The sequence below is a fragment of the Bolinopsis microptera genome, chromosome 9, assembly GCF_026151205.1.
Source record: "Bolinopsis microptera isolate Bmic1 chromosome 9, MBARI_Bmic_1.0, whole genome shotgun sequence".
Classification (NCBI taxonomy): Eukaryota; Metazoa; Ctenophora; class Tentaculata; order Lobata; family Bolinopsidae; genus Bolinopsis; species Bolinopsis microptera.
This window is the reverse complement of record NC_087080.1, coordinates 13,355,547-13,377,222: the sequence shown is the minus strand read 5'-3', so window position 1 is coordinate 13,377,222 and position 21,676 is coordinate 13,355,547. Positions and strand designations below refer to the sequence as shown.

The 21,676-nt window shown below is 41.1% G+C and overlaps 2 protein-coding genes and 1 long non-coding RNA gene across 4 annotated transcripts in view; 1 reads left to right on the top strand and 2 right to left on the bottom strand.

The window, feature by feature from the left end:
• The window catches only part of LOC134821173 (histone-lysine N-methyltransferase EHMT2-like), a 36,360-nt gene extending 26,358 nt beyond the window's left edge, over positions 1-10,002 (top strand). For both annotated transcript variants that reach the window (XM_063831844.1, XM_063831843.1), the window contains exons 12-18: positions 6,513-6,616; positions 6,884-7,028; positions 7,146-7,232; positions 7,362-7,512; positions 8,622-8,758; positions 8,939-9,138; positions 9,342-10,002. In XM_063831844.1, the coding sequence (XP_063687914.1) occupies positions 6,513-6,616; positions 6,884-7,028; positions 7,146-7,232; positions 7,362-7,512; positions 8,622-8,758; positions 8,939-9,138; positions 9,342-9,489 (972 nt within the window). In that variant the 3' untranslated portion in view covers positions 9,490-10,002. The remainder of the gene's footprint in view (positions 1-6,512; positions 6,617-6,883; positions 7,029-7,145; positions 7,233-7,361; positions 7,513-8,621; positions 8,759-8,938; positions 9,139-9,341) is intronic.
• LOC134821175 (uncharacterized) lies at positions 382-3,523 on the bottom strand. The gene is made up of 3 exons (XR_010160986.1): positions 2,333-3,523; positions 1,028-2,131; positions 382-858 (listed from the first exon to the last, which is right to left on the bottom strand). It is a non-coding gene; the product is annotated as an uncharacterized LOC134821175 (long non-coding RNA).
• Positions 4,886-6,089, bottom strand: LOC134821174 (uncharacterized). The gene is made up of 3 exons (XM_063831845.1): positions 5,647-6,089; positions 5,394-5,511; positions 4,886-5,177 (listed from the first exon to the last, which is right to left on the bottom strand). The coding sequence occupies exons 1-3, from the start codon at positions 6,065-6,067 to the stop codon at positions 4,967-4,969; spliced, it is 750 nt and encodes a 249-aa protein (XP_063687915.1). The 5' UTR covers positions 6,068-6,089; the 3' UTR covers positions 4,886-4,966.
• Positions 10,003-21,676: the final 11,674 nt, after the last annotated feature.

Here is a 21,676-nt window from a genome sequence, read left to right as displayed (position 1 = left end):
TGCTTATAAACAGCTAAGACCCAGGTCTAGGTTATATCGAATATAATAAAATAAGTCATCACGGATCAGGAAATTGAGCGGCCATCCACAAAAGAAAAGCGGCCGCATTTCTTGTTCAGGAACAGCAGTCTGTAGAGTGTAGTTTTATTTATTTTTAAATAGTTCGACATAATATCTATTCTATTGTAGAGATATATGATGTAGCAGTGTTTGGTTTGCAAAATTTTTGATAAATGAAGTACTTCTGTGCAGGATTTCATGTTTATAACCTCACTTTTAACATAAAGTTTCTATGATTTTCGGTCTCACTGACTCAATCGTAAAACAAGAGAAACAATGCATTGCCATGTTTTGTTCACCAAACTTTTTAATAATCAAACTTAATCGCAATTCCAGAAATAAACTGACGATTGTGATATCTGATCTTCATTCTGTTCTCCTATATATGATATACTGTAGGCTGTGTGGTGATCCGTGATGGGCAGCTTGTCTAAGCTTATTAATGTACGACTAGTACTATCCTGTCCTCTCATAGTCAATAACGTATCGATGGACCAGATCTCAAGGAACGCTTTCGTCGCCCAATTCTTTCCTAGTCATCCCACTTATCACCAGTTCTAGTTGGAAGGATGACTTTGTTCCTTCAACGACCACTGTGTTGAGGAGGTTCATCAGGAATTCACTTGACCACTGTAGCATGTTTCCATGAACTATCACGTGACACTGTGGCAGCCACTCTGCCACTTCTCCTCGTATTCCTTCAGGTACTCAGACAGGTTGTTCAGGTCTGAGACTTTTTATCAGATGGTAGTTACCAAGTGGTAGTTACTGTTTCCGTCTCTGGCTGGGGTTGAGAAACTGGAAAGATAGTTAAATGTTAGGATTGTGACAGATGCCTTACATTATCCACCTTTACTGGAGGAATTTGAACCGCAGAAATAAACCGGTTCAATGTAAAAGACCGTCACAGGAAACAGTAGATCTTACAAAATACTACTCATATTAGTGATATTAGTAATGGATATACCTCATGTTGCTGACGGAGCTGAATGGAAGGAGGAGTTGAACTGGCAGGATGTACTGAGAGTCATGTTGGAGTTACAGTTGAGGTGAAGGGTTCCCTGGTGGTTGGATTCCAGAGGCGCGGTGCCCTGAATCCAAATGAGCTTTCATATTTGGTTGCCACAGATTTTTGAGCCTTGTGGTTCAGTGTTCGCACATAGGCTCGCACCCCAATGAATATTTCTCACGTCTCCTTTGAGAGGACATCAAGCGTAGCTTTTTTAGCCGATCCCAGTAGAGCAGTAGTCCTTGTAATATCTTTCGGGTGAACTGCTGCTGGATGTTCTCAATCGCTTGTATGTCACCCAAACTGGACAGCAGTATTCCAGTTTGCTCCTGACCATTGACTTAAAAAGTGTGATCATTTGTAGTGGTGATCGGCCTTTACATGGCCATTTTCCTTGCGCCAGCAGTGACCTGACAAACGTGAGGGGTTCACGAACAGCATCCTTTGGCTTTATTTCAACGCCACTTGGTGTGACGTATAATTGTCGAAGGTCGGCTGGCAATCCGTGGTTGAGGCAGTAATTGATCACCTCAAGCTTATTCTCTTGCAGGACCATACTGTTAACTTTGGACCACTCGAGCACATGACCAAAGTCGATCTGAAGTAGTGTACAGCAGATCATGGATATTATTGCCTTCATGAGCTTCGTGTTGTTTACGAAGGCCAGTTGTAAAGAATTTCGGATTTGTATTGCTCGGTCGATCACATAGATCATGAAGTATAATACAGGACCATTGACGGTTCCTTATGGTACTCCACTTTCTACATCCTCGAGTCTGGACTTGTGTCCTTCTACGGTGACTGCTTTTTTCTCGCCCCGTCAGTTCTTCATCCAAGTGAAGACTTTGCCACCTATTCCATACTTCTGTGTCTTTTCTAGCAGGATTTTTTTCAAATGCCTTGCAATAATCAAGATATATGACATCAATTTCTTTTCCACTGTTGAGTTCTTTGAGAACCGAATCAACATACTCTGGCAGCTACAATTCTCAAACCGTGTTGTTTGTCGGGCAAGATTTTATTCCGCTCTAGGTGGTCTACCAACCTTGTTTGGAGAGTTCTCTGAAAAACAGTCATTTGTAAATGAGGTTCTGGCATAACTCTTGTTTATCTTTTTTAGATTAAACTTTAACTTGTTTCTTCTTCACTAAAAATTCTGGTATATCCACATACCTATGTCACCTATGTTGAGATTCGGTAGATTTTTTAGATTAAACTTTAATTTGTTTCTTCTTCACTAAAAATGGTGGTATATTCACCTACCTATGTCACCTATGTTGAGGAACGGTAAGCTTTAACAGGGCCATCACATTGTGTGACCTCCCCACAGAGAAATGTCTCCAGTTGGTCATCGAAGTAGAGGTTGAACAGAATCGGTCCGAACACTGTACTTTGTGTCATCCCACTAATTGCCAGTTAAAAGGATGACTCTGTTCCTTTCAACGATCTTCATAATGGGAAGTTATAGAAACTGGGCTATAGTTGACAGCCTCTCTGCGATCACCCTTCTTGCAGACAGGAGTAATAACCTGCGGTTTCATGCTAGGAGAGAATCTTGCCAAAGTAGAAATATAGGCTCAGACAATGTCTCTCTACACTTGGTCAGGATCCTAGTAGAAATATCTTCATCAGGAGTTGATGAGTACGGGTCCAGTTCTTTGATGCTTTCTGAGATATCATTTGCTGATAACTGCATCGGAATAAGCTCCTTTGATGGTACCGGGTTTAGTAGGCGTTCCTCAATGGGATTGGCGACATCTGTCCGACAGCCGAATTAGGGATATCGGACAGATGTCGATGTCGGAAAGGAGTCGTTTTTGGCGACATCTGTCCGAATTTCGGTTCATATTGTAATTTCGGTTCACATTCGTATTTCACAAGCTCACGGGTAATCTTGTGACGTTGCTCCCATTGTTCTAATGCTGATGTGATCCATTGAGATCTGATCCATCGATACGTGATTGACTAGTTGAGGACATGATCGTGCTAGCCGTACACTAACAACCTGTTTATCATATCACAGGACACAGCCTACATGAGTACTCAGTACATATAGGACAGCCGGACAGCGGTATTGAGATCAGTTATCGCAATCCACAATGCCATTATGGCACAATGGCAACCAATCTTCAGTTTATCCCTGGACACAAACAAGGCTCGGAAAACTCTGTCCTGAATGGCTTCCGATACGTCTTCGACAAACGAGGGGACGACACCACCTACTGGAAATGTTCGGATTTCCGGAAGGGTTCCAGAGCCCGCATATCTACCGTGGTGAAACAACGTCCATGTCAGCAAACAGAACTTGAAAAGAAAGGCTTCTGGTTGAAGACATGGCTGAGTTTGCTTCATACTACGAAAACGTACTTGGATCGGGACATCAACCACCAATCCTAACATCGCTCCCCACACGAAGCCGCACAGATGATGATTCCTCCCTCATCCAATATCGCAGAAGGTTGGCATCACGGATTCCATTCAATGCTCTCCTGCTCGAAACCCATAATTTAGAAGTTCCTTGATGGCTTTAAAGCAGTTTGTATGGAAATGTGTCGTATTGAAATCAGATCACAATCGGACAGATGTCGTTTTTTCTGATACCCTGAGTCGGACAGATGTCACTGTCGCACAGATGTCGCTGTCAATGGAGGCTTTATCGGGGTCACTAAACACTTTTACAAATTAGGCCTGGAGGAGCTGGGCCTTTTCCTTGGGGTCAGTGTGCAGTCGAACTTCTCCATCTCTGATGTGGGAAACAGGAGAATTGACTTTCGAAATCCTCTGATAGCTTTAGAGAAATCGTGGGTAAGTCGCTATGGTGGTTACAGCTTTGGCTTACTACTTACCCATTTAAACTTTCAAGAGGTCCACTTAATTTATAAGCTTGGTAAGCACGGGAGACTTTTGGATTGACTCTAGAGAAAGTATTACTATATCATCAGCCCACGCTGTGTGTGTGTGGGATGTTCACAGTAGCTTCGTTAAGGAGGTCAGAAAGCGTTCTAAAGTAACTTTTGGCTGCCCTTCTTGTGAAGTGAAGCAATGTTTGATGTCTTGTGGAACTTCGGTACTGTGCCTGTAAACATAGAATGCTGCCAAATCATGTGTATAAGTTTGGAGAGTACTTCCTTGCATTTCTTCAGAAGCAGGACTGGAAGATCGTCAGGCCCAGCAGCGGCACCCGGCTTAATTACATCAATAGCCTCAATTATATCAGCAACCGAGAATGTCAACATGTCATCAATGAATGGCTTCTGTAGGGATGGTGACTGAAATAATGCATCATTGACGTTAGTGGCTGAATGGTCACTGAATACGCTGGAGGATGTTGGCAATCACTTCTTTTGTTCTTTTGGCTTCATTGAAAAGCATTGGAATACTGCGTTTCTGCTTAGAGAACTTTTTAGCATAGCTGTAGAAATATTTTGGATTGCTGTGCACTTTATCTACCGCCTGTTGTTCACGGTAGTTAAGGTCGTGGTTTATAGCGTCTCGCATGTCAGCGTAAAAACTCGAAATCTTGTTTCTAAGTGACTCCAAGTAAGCTGTTGTAGCGACTGGATTTTGTTCAGCCAATTGCAACCGAAGTTCTGATTTGCGTTTCTTGCGAGACAATTTACTAACCGGTGAACCCCGCCTTTTGCTAGATGCCTTTTTCTTGGGCACCCCATCTCACATATCTGAAGAAGGACAAAGTTCAACAGTTCAGGAAATTCTTCAGGATCACAAATTTCCCATAGTTCACTCCAATTAACAGAATCAAGGAGATGATCGATTTTGACATAATCTGCTTTGTAGAAGTCCAGTGACCGAAACGAAGAAACACTGAAATCTGGGGGTACTGAAGAATCTGACCGACATGTGAATGGCCATAGGCAGAGCACAAATTAGTCTCGTTTAATTGAGACACAGGACCTTCTGTGTGACACTGAGTAACGTCCTTCTCAAAGAAGATATGATAGCTCTTCCTCTTCTGCGTATTCTGCAGCATCTGTTGCCCTTTCTTGTGTTGGAAAAGGATTCTGTATTCAGAATTTGAGCCTTCTTTTGCTCCACAATTTCCTCCTCCGAATCTGTATCAAAAACGGCACCTGGAAGTTGAAATTGCCTGCAATAGTTTTCACATCAGCTAGAGTTACTTAATGGCACAGTACTAATTTTCGCTAACATATTAATTGAAATGAATTCGTTCACTGCAGCAATAAAACATTGCATTTATAATTCGTTAAATATCACAGATTATTCAACAGTAAATGTAAACGGTGACGTTTAAGTTATGGCCCTATAATATCTATATAGGCTTTTAAGATTACAATTTGTTTACCGTAAGCGGTTAAGAGGTCGTTTGGAAGTCGTTGATTCAGACATCCCTGAACCAGGACTCAACCTCATTACCATTTCCAGTTCCTTGATAGCTTCTCCTTCATCAGAGAAGGGGGACTCTGAAATTATGAAATAGTTCAGTGTTCAGTGTGTACAAAATCCCGTTTAGAATCTCAAAAACTACAGTTATTGAATTTTAGAATACAATAATTGCAACATGAAAAAACGAAGATAATACAGCACTTTTTAAGTACCTGGCACAAACGATCCTCGTTCCTGGTTTTTTGTCAGTTCCTCGAAGGGAACTTCTGAGAATTTCTCCTCATCACTACTTTCCTCCCTTCCCGGAATGAACATAGGATGGTTCATGTGGTGGGCTGCCTTAGGCCTACCACCTTTCCATTTCGGAGACGGGTTTATTGGGCTACCATTCACCAGACTTCGCCGTTTCTTTGGGTGGGCGGTTTTAGGTCTGACCGTCCGAAGCCCTTCTGATAGGCCCATTTCAGGCTTCTGTCGTCTTCGTGGGTCGGCTGCGCGTGGTCTGGGCGGCTTTTGTGCTGTGAATGCAATCCTGACCAGTCTGGATGTAACTGGCACAGGGCTGTTAGTTGGTGCCCTGCATCTCATGTTTTCGTTCAGGATGTTCAAGTTATTGAGCATCCGGTACGCCATTTTTCCTTCTTCCTTTCCTTTGTTTCTGTCCTTTACTTTCTTGTGGTATGATTTAAACGAAATAGAGATTTTGATATTGTCTACTGAAGTTGCACGTGCTGAATGCAAAATTCATCAACATCGATGTGTTCTCATGGCAACGGTCTCGAAGAGCGTGCAAAATCTGGTGAAATAATAGTTACGGCCCTGAAAGAGGCAAAAACAAAAAGAATGTTACCATAAAATCACATATCAGGAAGACGCGAAGACTGTTTACCTATGAAAGCTAGGAACCCGCGCGCACGACATCTCATATGAGATCATAGCGCAAACATATAATAACAGTCAAAACTCGTCCCGCCAATCGTGAAAAGTGGTTAAGTTTCACTGTTTTTGTTTGCTGTGAAAGCATAAATAACTCTTGATACAATAGCGTCAAGTTAAGTCTGTTAAATGTATTTTTCAGGATGCTTCACCGGAAATAGTACAGTTAATTCAGAAACTGGAAAAAGAAAGAGATTCTCGGAACTTTACTTCGCCCAAACCTCAGAAAAATACCGTATTGCACAGGTCAGGAAATATATTTAAATATATCGTCAGACGTCGTTATCATTAAATATAGCATCTTTAATATATTAAAATATCAAACAATTTAGTTACATCATATAGTTTGATCTATTTACTTGTGGTGTATTCGACTCTAGTTTGCAGAGCCCTCCATGCTGATAAAGAAGTACTCATGTTTCCAATTCGGGTTTGATCAAATCTAGTGTATACTTTTCTAGATTCTGGGTAGTATTTCAATACGTTTTCCCTGAATTATTTCTTCTATTCCAGTGATATCACCTGTGGTAAGGAAAAGATACCGATCCCCTGCATAAACGAAATGGACGACGTGGCTGCTCCACTAGATTTCGTGTACGTAAAGGAGAGTTTCGAGAGTTCCTATCTTTGTATCAACAGGAACATGAATGTAGTCAAGGTAATTTACTAAGTTGATCTCACTTTTCTGCATTGATATTGTAATTACAAAGAAATAGTTTTATGATTGCAGCCCCTTCGGATGTAACTCTAACTTTCTTTACAACCACCTTTTCAGTCGTGCGTATGTGAGAACCATTGTAGACCTGGGGCTCCCTGCTCCTGCTTCTTCCTTACTACTGGCGGCAAATGTGTTTACAACAAGGTAACGACTTAGAAAGCTAGAAACAACGTTTAATAGTCTCCTGGGCTGTCCAGAATAGTCCTAGAGTCTGTCGAACCCTGCCTTTTCGTGACGAATTACAAATCCTAACGAACTACGATAACTTTTCAGGACGGTCGGTTGAACACAGAGATAAGCGAACAGTACAACGATATTGTGATATTCGAGTGTAACCAGCGGTGTAGATGCTGGGTTAATCAGTGCAGAAACAGAGTTATACAGAAGGGGCTGTCAAATCCCTTACAACTCTTCAGGACTAACGGTCAGTTATAAGATACTAGCAGGAACCCGTCTAACCCTAAAATGGTGTCAAGACTCAAGAGACTAAAACAATTATTACCTATTTAATTCGCGTTTTTGACACCACTTGGGGTACCAAATTTTGGGCTCTAAAACTCCTATTTCTTGGCCTATTTTTTTTTTTTTTTGCTGATTTGGAGGCCATTAAAGCATTTGACCCAGTCAAAAAAGTTTCAGTTGTATATCTTTTACGGTTTTTGCAGAAATTCGCGTTAAAGTTGATGCCGTGGTGTCAGTAAAATGGCACAGATAAATATATATATATATCGTCTCGCTTTATATATAGTAAGATATTATATACTGCATTCATGAATCTTATAAAAGCGTAGGTAAAAAATCACGATGTCACTGTTACATGGCTGAGGCAATTCTGTATGCTCTTATGCATTATTTTCATTCTGTTAAAATATTGGGGGGGGGGGGGGGGGGGGGGCAACCATATTAAAGTATATTAAAGTATATCCCCGGGTCAAAATCGGAAAAAATCCTACATTTTAATATACTTTAATATACCTACAATTAGAAGATTTATATTCTTCGTTAAGATTTACATGATGAACTATATTTTTCACTCAGATTCGCAAGATAAGCCTGTTTTAGGACTAGTACATGAATTTCCATCCAGATTGGTCAAAAATTGGCTGAGCTATGAGCTTTAAAAAATATGCCCATATTTGGGCATACGCTTTTGCCCAAATTCGCTTTTGACCAAATTCGATAAAGCTTCAATATTTTTCAATGAGACTAACTCTATGTGAAGGATATAACTCAGTGTTTGTTGAATATAGTGGATACTAAGTAAAAAGACCTCCATGAACAAAATTGGGAAAATTGGGAAAAACTTTTTGGAATAGATTAAGAATTGCATTTCAAGCTTATTTTGGGCAACAATTTTTGAAGTAGGCCTCCAAGGAGATAGGGATATATTAAAGTATATTAAAGTATATTAAAGTATATTAAAGTATATCCCCGGGTCAAAATCGGGAAAAATCCTACATTTTAATATACTTTAATATGGTTGGCCCCCCCCCCCCCCCCCAATATTCATGCGTTATGAAACTTGGTTTTCAGGTAAGGGTTGGGGAGTAAGAAGCCCGAAACGTTTAATGAAAGGATCCTTCATCTGCGAGTATATTGGGGAGATAATATCAGATAGTGACGCTGATAGGAGGCTGAACGATACCTACCTTTTCGATTTAACTGTTGTGGTGAGTACAGAACACTTGAGGACCTTTATCGTTCATAGTTCTATCGAGCGATCTGGGTGATAATTTCTCGAGCTCATTCTGTTGATATTTTAGATGATCTGACACCACTAAAAATATTTTACTCACGATTCTATCAAGTTTACTTTCAATTGGAAACTGAATTTAATTGAAAAATTTCAGAGTATAAACTCGATAAACAACGACAACAAGACAATTGGTTCTATAGATGCATGTCACTATGGCAACATCTCCCGGTTCATCAACTCCTCTTGTGAGCCGAACTGTGTTCCAGTGAAGGTGTTTGTAGACCATCACGATCTAAGATTCCCCAGGATAGCTTTCTTTACTACTAAAGAAGTGGAACCTTACGAGGAGCTCACGTGAGTTACTGATCTGAGAATTGAGAGGCGTTTTTTAAAGATTTACGGTTGATTACGAATCGTTACAGTAATCCTAATTTTAGAAATACTCTATCCTTAATTTCCAAGTTTTCTTGATCATGTGAACTACTCCGTTTAACCAAATTATTATTATGCTTCTTTACTGCCCTTATTATGCTCCTTTATAAACAAATATTTTTCAGATTCTACTATGGAGACTCGTTCTGGGACATCAAAAAAGAAGTTCTCAAATGTTGTTGCGGAGCTCCCAACTGCATCAGCCTGCTGGCTCAGAAAGAGGTTTCTGGCGAGCCCGACAGTGAGAACTCAGATATTGAGATCGTAGAGTAGGTTGTCTGAAGGGACCAATATAGAATCAAATGAATCAGATAATTTGTAAAAGCGGTGAGCGACTCATGCTCGTGGGTTAGTTTGTGATAGGGTACTGAATATAACTGTTTTCTTCCATCTTCAACCTACAGTGAATTTAATGATATGAAGGACACAATAGTCGAAGTACCATCTAACACATTAAGTCAATAATATTTGTCGGAGGGCCAGATATTTCCAACACCGCTCAATGCTTTAAATTTATTTCTTATTCTTCTGAAATTACTAGGAAACAATTTTCAAAATCGGACATTAAGATAATATTATGTTATAGGTAGTTGATAAATTAGTAAATTTAGTTTTCATTGTCCATCACATTGGGATTTCCTTTTTAACCTTTCCTACTAAGCTAATTATACATTTGTTATATTATTGACATTCTGCCAGTATTTTAACTTTTTTAATCTTTTGTCATTGGAATCTTGTTTATTTATGATTGATAGAACATATGCTATAAAGTCATTCCACTTATTATACTACGGGTTTCTTTTGTAAACTTTGAATCTCAACAACAACAGCTAATTCAGCTTGCTTGAAAGTTGAATCTCAAAAATCGCGAGCTGGAGGCCTATATTATATATTACGTGTTGCCTTCGGCGAATATTTAAAACTATGTCTATGATCTCGTTTAGTGTCCCGACATTCCTCATTGGTAACAGTTATCATTATTAACTGGATCATACAGTACAAATAGAATATACCTTGGTTAAATCATTCTCACTACAAAGGATTCCTTAAATATTGCTTGCTGCGAGCTATAAGTTTGAGTATATCCTTTATTTCATTCAACTCTTCTTAATATAAAGTGGACTTACTTCATGAGCTATATTGTGCAATAAGCCTTGGGGGAATTTAGCCCCAATCGTTTCTAAACTAAACGCATTACGCGTTCTATTCAATCAACCGAAAGTTACGAAATCATCACCCGGCACCCCGTTGAGTGACGACAGAAAGGCATCAATTTTACACTATTTGGTAGAAGAAAAGAACACCATGGGATTTAATTAGAAGTAAACCATAATGAAGCTCGATCAATAGTTGATCCCGCTGATATTCTTCCAGTTGATTGTCGTCCACTTTTGGTAAAAGATCAAAGATGCATTGAGTAATTTATAATGTCATACCAAGGAAAAATCTGCCGCGGGAATGCAATGGAAGATCGCTAATATTTACCGAGCTGTTGCGTACAGTCTTTTCTTCAGTAAGTTTTTTATTAACAGTTAAAAGTTGATATAGGAATGGGATCCACATTTGTCTGACACATATAGTGTAAAATAAGATGGGCAACCAGAACAGTCCTCCCGGGGCGTACCAATGGTCAACACTGCCTGCACTCGAATGTTACATCTTTAATTTTGACATTAGAAATAAAATAGACATATTCTTTGGAAAACTTTTAAGACATAACAATCAAATTCAATGGTATAAGTATAACTATAACAAATGGTGTTGCTGTGGCATAACGAGAGCTTTGCTTGCTATGACCGCTCGCACATATTCATCAAAGTCATTTAAACTTGGGATTAGTAAATGTACCCATATTCTCCCAAAGTTTGAAATGCCTTGATTTGTTGATTTAGCAGAGTTGAGTCACAGTAGCGTCTTGAGTCTCGACACAGTCAACCAGTTAGCTTGTGGTCATTTGTTTGGGCCCCTTTGCAGAACCCGAGTTGATTTGGAGTGTCAGGAAGCTTTTCATTTGGGGTTACCTTGTCAGCAACATTATTGAGAATCTTGACAATATCTTGACTTGCATTTCACGTCTTCTTTGGTTCCTGACATGACATTCGGTTCCTAGTATGCCTTCAACTCGGCTTGCGAACTGGGTTGTGTTTTAAGCTGTAATATAGCGGAGTCGAGTTGCTTCATTTTCAGACCTGTTCCATTTATGCTTTCGGGGTGCATCTTCTAAAGATTCGGTTAACGTATCTGCATTAGAGACAACACTTCCGCATTTGAATTTGCTTGTGGTCAGAGAACTTGGTGAGATCCATATTCCATGATACGAAATGAAGACACTCTTTCACGGATGTTAGGAGTAGCAGTACAGTAGTATACCACGCTACTTCCACTATAGTTAACGGAGGTGAATTCCCCGAATATATCTCCTACCAGAGGAGTGTTAGTGGGTCTGCAAGTTGTTCTTTGCAGGCTGTGAGTATCCTAGCAGGGATCTATCCGTCAGGTGCGGCAGAATAGGAATCCAGTTCTCCTAGTGCTTCAATGATACCTTGTTTAGTGAAGCTTAGCTCGTTCAATCAAGATTATAGTCCCTGAGGTAATCCTTGGCTTCTCATACATTCGTCAATATCAGCATTCATAGGGTTACTAAATACCTTTTGGTAGTAACTCAGCCTAAATTATACTAGGGTCATCCACTAATGCCCCTGTCTCGTCTCTCAACATCGGGATCGTAGATCTGGTCTGGTCTTCTGAAAACGCTTGGCATACGAGAAGAAATATTTCTGGATCTTTTTTATTGCGTCGACTGCCCGAGTTCTTTCCTGTTAAGTCTAAGGGTCCCTTCCTGTATGTAGTAACAAAGCAGGGAAACCTCCATTTTCAGTGTAGGGATAAGACTCGCGCTAGGATTCATTTTCTGTAGTGCCCGTATCTTAGCATTTCACTTTCTTCGTGTTCTCTTCATAACATAAACGTGCTTATTTCCTCTTCTCTTTCTTTAGGCAATTTCAGTTGCACTCTTATTCTTTGGGGAGAACTCCAATGTTATCTGGAGCACTGTCAGCTTGAACAATTCGAACCAACTTTCTGAACTTTTGCTTGCAGTCTGTCTAGCAAGTTCTTCCTGCCTGTAGTCTCTGCTCCGGGAGGTCTGTAGACAGTAGCAAAAACTGTGTTGCATTACTTAACATAGCACATGACCATGTTATTGCTAGGACTCTAACACGCTCACAGGCTTCCACGTCTCGTGTACCCTAGGATTTGGTTTTGGATCGGACACTCAAAAGAACGATAGAGGCTAGGAGCGGTCTACAGTGACGTTACAGGAACATTGCATATACTCCTACGAGTTGCACGTAGCAGGCCATGACCTCCCCTGGAAGTCCCTGTCTCTCCGTCGTTAACCCGGCGGGGTTGCACCAGGGGCGGTGGTAACAGAACTTCAAGACTCTAAGAGTCTGTTGTCGATATCTATGTTTAACATATTTATGGTATATAATTTGGGAGTCTCTCTCCGGCAGCAGGATTTGAAGAATGGGGACGCGTTGTGAAAGCCACCGTAAGGAAGGCTTACTGTCGACGCCGACCAATCAAAAGAAGAAGACCATGTTATTGCTTCTCTCCTCGTAATGGTCGGTTTCTGTCACCACTAGCTGGTCATGAACATAAAGGAGGCAGCCTCCTCATGCTCTCTCTGGTCTGTCAAATTTAAAAGATTGGTAGTCTAATATCTGCACCACAACGGCTGAGATGTAACTCTTAAGCCTTGACTCGGTAATGGCTATGAATGGTGGGGCAGCTACTGAGCTACTTCCTTCGGTGATGGTTTTCTGAATGTAGGGAGTTTCCATCTAGAGCTGCTATAAGTAGCTTATAGTAGCTGCCGGCGACACACTCTGTCCATTTAGGAGGACAATGGTGGAAAGTTCTCGCTGAACCACCTTTGCGCCATCATGTATGGGATGGAATGGGCGGGTGTAGTCCCGGAACAGCTTGAGTTGCGGGGTTACACGGTACCTCCATGGCGTTAAGTTGCTGGGGAATCGGTTGGTGTCTAGCCTCTTTCCTTCCCCGATGATGATTCCGTTTCTTCAAGACTCTCGGAGTCTGTTGTCGATATCTATGTTTAATATATTTATGGTATATAATTTGGGAGTCTCTCTCTCTCTCCGGCAGCAGGAGTTGGAGAATGGGGACGCGTTGTGAAAGCCACCATAAGGAAGGCTTACTGTCGACGCCGACAAATCAAAAGAAGATTCCTTTCACAGTTCACAAGGTTTTGCCGTCTACAAGGACCTTGCCAGATGATCCATGTGGGCATGCCCTTTTTTGAAGAGCTCGCAGATTTGTTCTTTCTTTTGCCCTGAGGTATGGGATTGTCTTACTCATAATCTCTGCCTTTTTCGTCGGCTCCTCACAGTCGTGACTCCCCAATAGGTTACTTCAGGTTACTTTAGGTTACTTTAGGTAGGTTCGGCAGGGATCGTACATTATCAAGTACGTCCGATCACTCCTGGATTAGATCTTTTTGTAGAGTCCATTCCAGAAGAGAGTTATTTGTGATGGCGGTATAGCTTTTGTGGGCGGGGTATCCGGGAAGCCTTACGAGAATTTAGCAAGGGAGGATTTGAAAGTTTCCAAGACTTGGATTGTGTTAACTTCCTTGGGGGGGCAGGTTCCGTAGTTTGGCTGCTTTTACTCCAAAAGAGTTTCATAATGGGTCGAGATTGAGCATTGTGCCTTTTTATTAAATGCAGGCAGTGGCCTTTACACAGTGCCGGGAGCTTTCCTTGAACTGCATGTTGATGTCGTTCAGAGCTAGTCCATTCATCATATTCCATATATGGATTATGATGTACCGTTCTCTGCGTCTCGGTAATGAGAGAAGATTCAGGTTCTGCAGGTGTTCCCAGTAATCAAGGTTCTGGCAGCCACTGATTCGACGAGTGTAGTGTCGTTGGATGATTTCAAGTTTCAATAGCTTCTATATCGCTGATTTTGTCAGGGTTCCACACCGGGCAGCAGTATTCGAGTTTGCCTCCTCACCATAGTTTTGTAAAAGGTGAGCATGAGGAAGCGTGACCTATCTCTGAATACGCTAAGGTGAGTAAGGACCCATGACGTCATCGTCCTTGCTGTTTTAGAAAGCTGTATGTGAGAAAACCAGGAGCAGTCATTTGACAGGAGAACCCCTAGGTCCCTCACAGTTTTGGCTGAGTCAATAGTTCTTCCATTTGGTAATTTGTAACAGGAATATTGACTGGTAAAGGGTAATTCTCTTAAAAGTAATGAATTGTTCAAGCTGTAATTCAATATTTCAAATTTGGCCTCATTTAGTTGCATGTTGTTTTTCAGGGCCCAAGTTATTACATTGAGGAGGTCGTCTTGAGGTAGGCTTTTGGTAGCTAGGTCCATGAATTTTCCAATGAGCTTGGTTTCGTCAGCAAACACCTTTCCCAGAGCGGTAACCAATGTGCCAAGTTGGTCGTCAATATATAGAATGAAAAGTATGGGTCCCAATACTGTTCCTTGGGGTAGCCCACTGATTACTAGCTGAAATGATGATTTTGTTCTTTCCACGACCACAGTTTGCAGGCGATCCTTCAGGAATTCGGTCAGCCATTGCAGAGTCTTTCCTTTTATTCCATAGCGTTTTGCCTTTGCAAGTAGTATTTGATGGTCTACCTTATCGATCAACGCTTTGGCATATTCAAGGTATATCACATCAACCTCGTTGCCGTCATTGAGAGTTTTCAGGATATTATCTACGTGGTCTATTAATTGAGTTAAGCAGCTTCTTTTCTTGCGGAATCCATGCTGATGGGGGGAGAGAAAGCTGTTTGACTCCATATGTTCCAACTTCCACTCTCTCAAATATCTTAATAATGTGAGAGGTTATCGAGACAGGGAGGTAGTTAGCGGCAGATGTTCGGTCTCTTTTCTTGAACACAGGTGTGATGTACTGTGTCTTCATGCCAGATGGTATGACTCCGTTATCAAATGAGCGTTTCCAGAGTAGATAAATTGGTTCAGCGATTGTCCTTCGACATTTAGTTAGGATCGTGGCCGGGATGTCACCATCAGGGGTGGATGCATACGGGTCCGGTTCCTTTATGGCATCTGATATGTCGTCTGCTGTGAAGGTGAATGTGTTGATATCTTCCTTTAGATGAGGATCTAATCCGGTGAGGCACTCTTCTACATTTTCAGAATTTGGGTTACTGTGACATATTGAAGTATTGAGTCTGTAGAATTTCTGCTTTTTCCGCTGGGTCCATTTTCAGAGTTCCGTTTGTGTCTCTAATTGGGGCGACGGATGATTTTATCTTTGCAAATCGTTTAGCGTAAGAATAAAAGAATCTTGGGTTCGCCTTTATTGTACTAACAGCTTTTACTTCTTTTTCGTTAAGTTGCTTGATCACAAGTTCGCCTATTTAGAAGGTCACGGTCAGAAGATTTTCTTCGGTTTTCAGCTTTTCGATCTTTCTCGAAGTTGGGTTGTTTTGAGTAAGTGCACTTATTTGGGCATTCAGTTTTCTTCTTTTCCTCTTCATTGCGTATTTTTCACGGACTTGGCGACTTCTACGGGGGCGGGAGGGGCCAGTTCCGGTAGGGTCTTTAGAAGGCGAATTTAGGAGGGTTATCTGGATTCTGGAGGACAGTTGGGCGTATAAGCTCCAGAAATGTACTTCCATCTTCATCTTCATAACAGAGTTCTCTGATCAAAGAGATCCAGTTAACGATCGTTCATAGCTTCAAAATCTGCTCTATGAAAATCAGTCGCTCGAAAAGAGTTTCTGTCGAAAGATATCAGAGTATGTTCTTTTGGGCAGAGTGGGTTATGTCCGAGTACGAGCTCGATTAGCCTATGGTCAGATAATTGGCATTCGGAGATGTTGGTCTCAACTGTGTCTTGTGGTTTATTTGTGAGGACGAGATCGATGGTATTGTTATTTCTCGTGGGCTTACAAATCATTTGTGTCAAGAAATTTCTCTCCATGAAATCAATTAGTTCGGAACAAGCTTGCTGGTCACAAAGCGGTTGACCAGGTAAAGCTTGGCAAGAGTCCCAATCTATATTTGGGAGGTTGAAATCCTCCATAATGTAGATGTCAGGTGATCTATCGTCCGATGTCAAGTTATTTAGCTTCTCCTGCACCTGGTCCAGGACTGCTGTGAAGGATCCGAGAGGAGCATCTGGTCGGCGGTATATCACGGAAACAAGGGCGTTCATAGAGTCTATGAAACAATGCAGCATACTGCAATGTTTGTCACTAAAATTTACAGTATATGATACTAGCAGCGAATTTTCAACGTAAAGCACACAACCACCACCTTTTCGACTTTTACGGTCTGCTCTAAGACTGTTGTACCCATCTATAGCTATTTGAGCGTCACTGATATTTGGCTTCGACCATGATTCAGTGATAGCGAGAATAGGGACCGGTGGTCTTCCTAGGTCGTCAATAGGCACATTCTATAGGCGAAGGGAGGTGTGGATTCCAGTGTGCGCGGAATCTGAAAAATATTTCAACTGTTATTTTGAATAAATACAAAATAAGGCTAGTTATTGGCAACCTTTTGAGTAAAGCAGTTCCGCTCTCAGAAACTCTCCATCCTCCCAGAACATGCAAAAAATGTTCACCTCAAATTCAATGAAAACGAGCTTCAGAAAAAAGCTTTCACTCTTTAAATCACAGGAAACTGAACAGCATTCAGCAAATGATGATAAATCGCAGCGGCCCAATTTACAGCTTGATGAGATTTACAGCTTGCTGAAACTTGGCTAATGTCCACACGGTGTCAGTTATAAAACACCAAGTAATGGTCAACCAGCCGAGTATGGAGACATAAGTTCGCCAGATCAATCCCAAAACTTGGCAAAGAGAGCATAAGAACAGCAACACAATTCCTTACTTGACATTGTGAACTAAACTACCACATTAATAAGTTCAAGCCGACAACGGTCCCCAAAATTTGTCCACACTTTCTCATGGAGGAGGAGACAATGAACCACTTTATTGGCCAGTGCCTATTGGCCGTTGGTCTTACTAACGAGGAGGATACTTTGACTCCTTTTATCTTAGCGTGACAGACATAGTGGCCAAATTCTCACTACCAAGGATCATCGGCTTCATACAAGCAACAAAACGATTTACTAAATGCAAAGAAAACAAAATCTAAACATTTTTTTTTCTTGATTTATTAATTTTACCGGGGTAAGCACAGGGCTCCAATGCTCTATCTTACAGTGGTCACGAAGAAGAAAGGTCAACCAGCATGTAAAAGGATGCTCGATTTGAGGGGACTAAAAGAAGCAGAGTCAAGGACCACTGAATACTGACAAGAACTGACTCTGCAAGAGGTTGGTAATCTGTTTTTTGGATTCTATTTGATGGCACCGTTTCCATCAAAAAGCGTGCTGATATTGCTTTTATTCTTTGAAAATTTCTTAGCATATCTGAAGGTGCCAATGTGCCATGGCCGGCGCTTGGGTTAAAAGAATGAATCAGAATGTTCATTGGCCAGATGCTAGAATGTTCGACCAGTTCGCTGGAGGAGGAGGAACATGACTTGCGGTTGGAACTGGGGGACTGCTCTAATCAGACAAAGATGTTGGGCAATGTTCCGGATGAAAAAATGTGCATCTATCACTGCACGCCTACAGCCCAATTTTCTGTGGTAACTATTTTTAATGAATTAAATTTAAAACTAACCAATGGAAACAGGCCATGAAATTCGTCTTTGCAGCAGTTAAAGTTCTCTTCAAAGACGAGAGAGCCGCTCGTCCTTGAATGGGAATCCTTTTGCGCCTCTTTACCTTCTCTATTTTCCTATGGGACTCGACACTCCTGGTATCGAAGACTTTTTCCCTTCTTACCTCATCTTCCGAATCGTTCACGGCACCTGGGAGTACGCTGTGCCTGGAATAATTAATAATAATTTTATTGATACAATGCAAATGCTTACTATATAATGTATCATTAAAATAAACCGTTCAAATGCTTACTAAGTACTAACGTATCATTAAAATAAACCGTTCAAATGCTTACTAACGTATTATTAAAATGAACCGTTCAATACTGCAGCAAGATTAAATTCAAATAAACTAATAGATTGTTGTAGATTAAACCAATATATTATAATAAATATTTAAAGTGTTAGGCAATAAAACCTGACCCTCTAATCTATAGACTTTTGCATTACAAATACAAAATATTTACCTTGATGTTGCTGACATCGTCGAAGTTGTGACGTCAGACATTGAGGAGTCTGGCCTGAGGCCAAGATACTCCTCAAGTTGATGGATCGTTGTCTATTCGCAAGCCAGTCTAGCCATATAAGCTTCTTTTAGTTCTACTATTATATAGGTTGTAATAGTTTAATGAGTACAAAATCTAATCTAGGGTTACTAAAAGCTACTACAATTTGAAAGTACGAAGAAATTCAGAATTCAACAATTTCACACTGATGATAATAAAAATGAGAATGTAACTTAGTACCTGCACTTTCGGGCAGCTCTGTAGGTGTTCTTTGCCTCCTATGGTGGGCCGCCCTCGGTCTCGGTGGTCTTGATCCTGTGGCCAAAATAGGGCTGTTCATTGGCTTCCCATTGTTGGCTGAGCTTGTTGTCTTGAAAACCATGATTGTTTTCTCCATTTTTAACCTGCTTCTTCTTTCTGATTCTTCTAATCTTCTGGTTCTAATTTGCTAATGTTACGAATTTGATAATAATAACTGAAGTTGCACGTGCTGACTGCAAAATTTGAACATCGATGTGTTCTCATGGCAACGACCGTCAGATGTCGTCGTCGTACGTGCCCACGTTCCTGACTAGCCTGCGCAAAGTTATTTTACGAGGTAATCTAAATTAGATATAATTCAAATTGTTGTCGCACAACTGGCAACGCTGACCTGCTCATAATATAACAAGTAAATTGTTAATTTCACCATGCACGTATAAATATAATAGAAATTAACGATGTAAAATAATAACTGGGCGGCGCTCGGCCTGCCACTTCGTTCCGCCTATTCACTATTGTCGCGCTTCGCCATATTGATATTATATCCAAAATCTGCATGTATATAAACAGTAAAGACTCGGGTACCCAGCCCCCAGGTTGTTATATATATATAATATGGAATATGATGAAATACGCCATCAATCACGGTCGGGAAATTGATGCATGAGCGGCCATCCACAAATTCAAAAGAAAAGCGGCCCCATTTCACATTTTGCATTTCTTGTTCTGTGTTTTGGATTTTCATTTAATTATTGATGATTTGATACTAGAGAGGAGCGAGCTCCTGGTCAAGATTTGCTGACCATGTGACTATAATATTGAAAATTGGCAACTAGTATAGTTTATAGTAATAGTATAGTAATAGTAATCGCTCCTACTAAATCGCTCGCCCAAATTTGAAGAAAATGTTTGTGAAAAGGCCCTTTGGGTATGAAATTGATCTGAATCGGTGTAATGGATTTCGAATCACCCCCATGACCAATGACGTAGGGTAAAAATGCTTTCCTGGAGAGTTACGGGAAAAACCGTTTTTGTCACGTGACAGGCTAGTAAAATTCATGAATTCGATTGTTTAGGGCTGGGGCTAGGGTTAGGGTTGTGGTAAGGGTTATGGATAGCTTTGGGGTTATGCATTATGGTTAGGGTTGCAGGATTACCGTTTATGTAAAACTAAAACCGTTTTGTACGGCTGCAAAACCATAAAAACCAAAGTCACGTGAAATTTTTGGGCGAGCGAATTAGTATATAAGTAAGAGCCAATAGTAATAATACTATGTTTACCCAGTATGTACTGAAGGGGTCTCCACTCTCCTATTGCATTGCCATTGCATTATATCTGAGCTCGCGCCTAGTGTGTACTTTATATATACATTGGCAGGATGATACAGTACAATACAAATATACAATACAAAATCAAATATATGATCATTAATCATAGTCTAATTTTCAATTAGCCACCCACAGTCCCTGACAATAGTATTCCGATCAGGAATATACACCCTCCACTGAATATTGAGGATGGCCCGTTCACCATTGAGGAACTACGTCTTGCCAAAAAGCAGATAGTTAATTGACGATGTCAATTCATGGCAGCTCGGCGCGGCACAGTAGCGCATCTCGCCGATCTAGCCAATCTCGCTGTGAGAAGCCTTGTTGAGTGCGCGGCGCGGCACAGTAACGCATCGCGCTACAAGCAGATAGTAGAAGGCAAAGCTTATGGTGATGATGGTATCTCACCTGAAGTGATGAAGAGGGTGGACATCGATGACGTCATCCTGAAGTTCTGCAACGATGCATTATGTGATGGTCTCATGCCCGATCAATGGAAGCTCAGTAATATTGTTCCTGTGCCAAAGAAAGGGGACCTCACTAAGAGTAAGACCGACAACTACAGAGGAATATCTCTGACATCGATAGTCAGTAAAACTCTGAACAAAATGTTGCTGAACAGGATGAAGCCAAGTCTTGAGGAAGTTTTAAGGGACAACCAGAATGGCTTTAGACCTGGGCGCTCTACAACATCGCAGATCCTTGCTCTACGAAGAATTATGGAGGGTGCTAGAGCTAAAAATCTTAAGGCCACCATGGTTTTCATAGATTTCAAAAAGGCGTTCGATAGTGTGCATAGAGGTTTGCTCATGAAGATATTGAAAGCATATGGCATACCAGAAGCCATAGTGCGGCTCATTGAGGGTATCTATACGAGCACAAAGGCTAAAGTAGTTACAGCCGATGGTATAACAGAAATTTTTGATATCCTGGCTGGAGTACTGCAAGGAGACACTCTTGCCCCGTACTTGTTCATTATCGTGATCGACTATATATCATGACAGTGTCTATAGACGATGATGACTCGGACTCTGGGTTCACTCTCAGGCCTGCACGGAGTAGAAGGATTGGTGCCGACAGCCGAGAAGATCGCAGACGTCGAGTTTGCAGATGATGTTGCCCTTATCACTGATACCATTGAAGGGGCAAAACTATTCCTAGACAGGCTTGAGAAAGCAGCACTGAGTGTTGGGCTAGCCATGAACGGCACTAAAACTAAGTTCATGACTCTGAACATGACAAAAGAGGCGAGTAGTCTTAATAGCTGTTCTGGAAACCAGCTGGAAAAGGTGACAGACTTTGTTTACCTTGGAGCTTGGATATCAACAACAGAGAGGGACCTGCGGATCAGAAAAGCTAAGGCTTGGGCAGCCTGCCACAAGCTAAAGAAGATGTGGAAGTCTGACCTTAGAAGAGGACTGAAGATCCGTCTATTTGTTGCTACTGTGGAGTCAATACTTCTTTATGGTTCTGAAACGTTGACGTTGACAGAGCAACTGAAGAAACGCATTGATGGCTGCTACACTAGAATGCTAAGGATGGCACTTAATGTGGATTGGAAGCAGCGAAAAACCAACAAAGAAGTCTATGGCAACCTACCGAGAGCAACCATG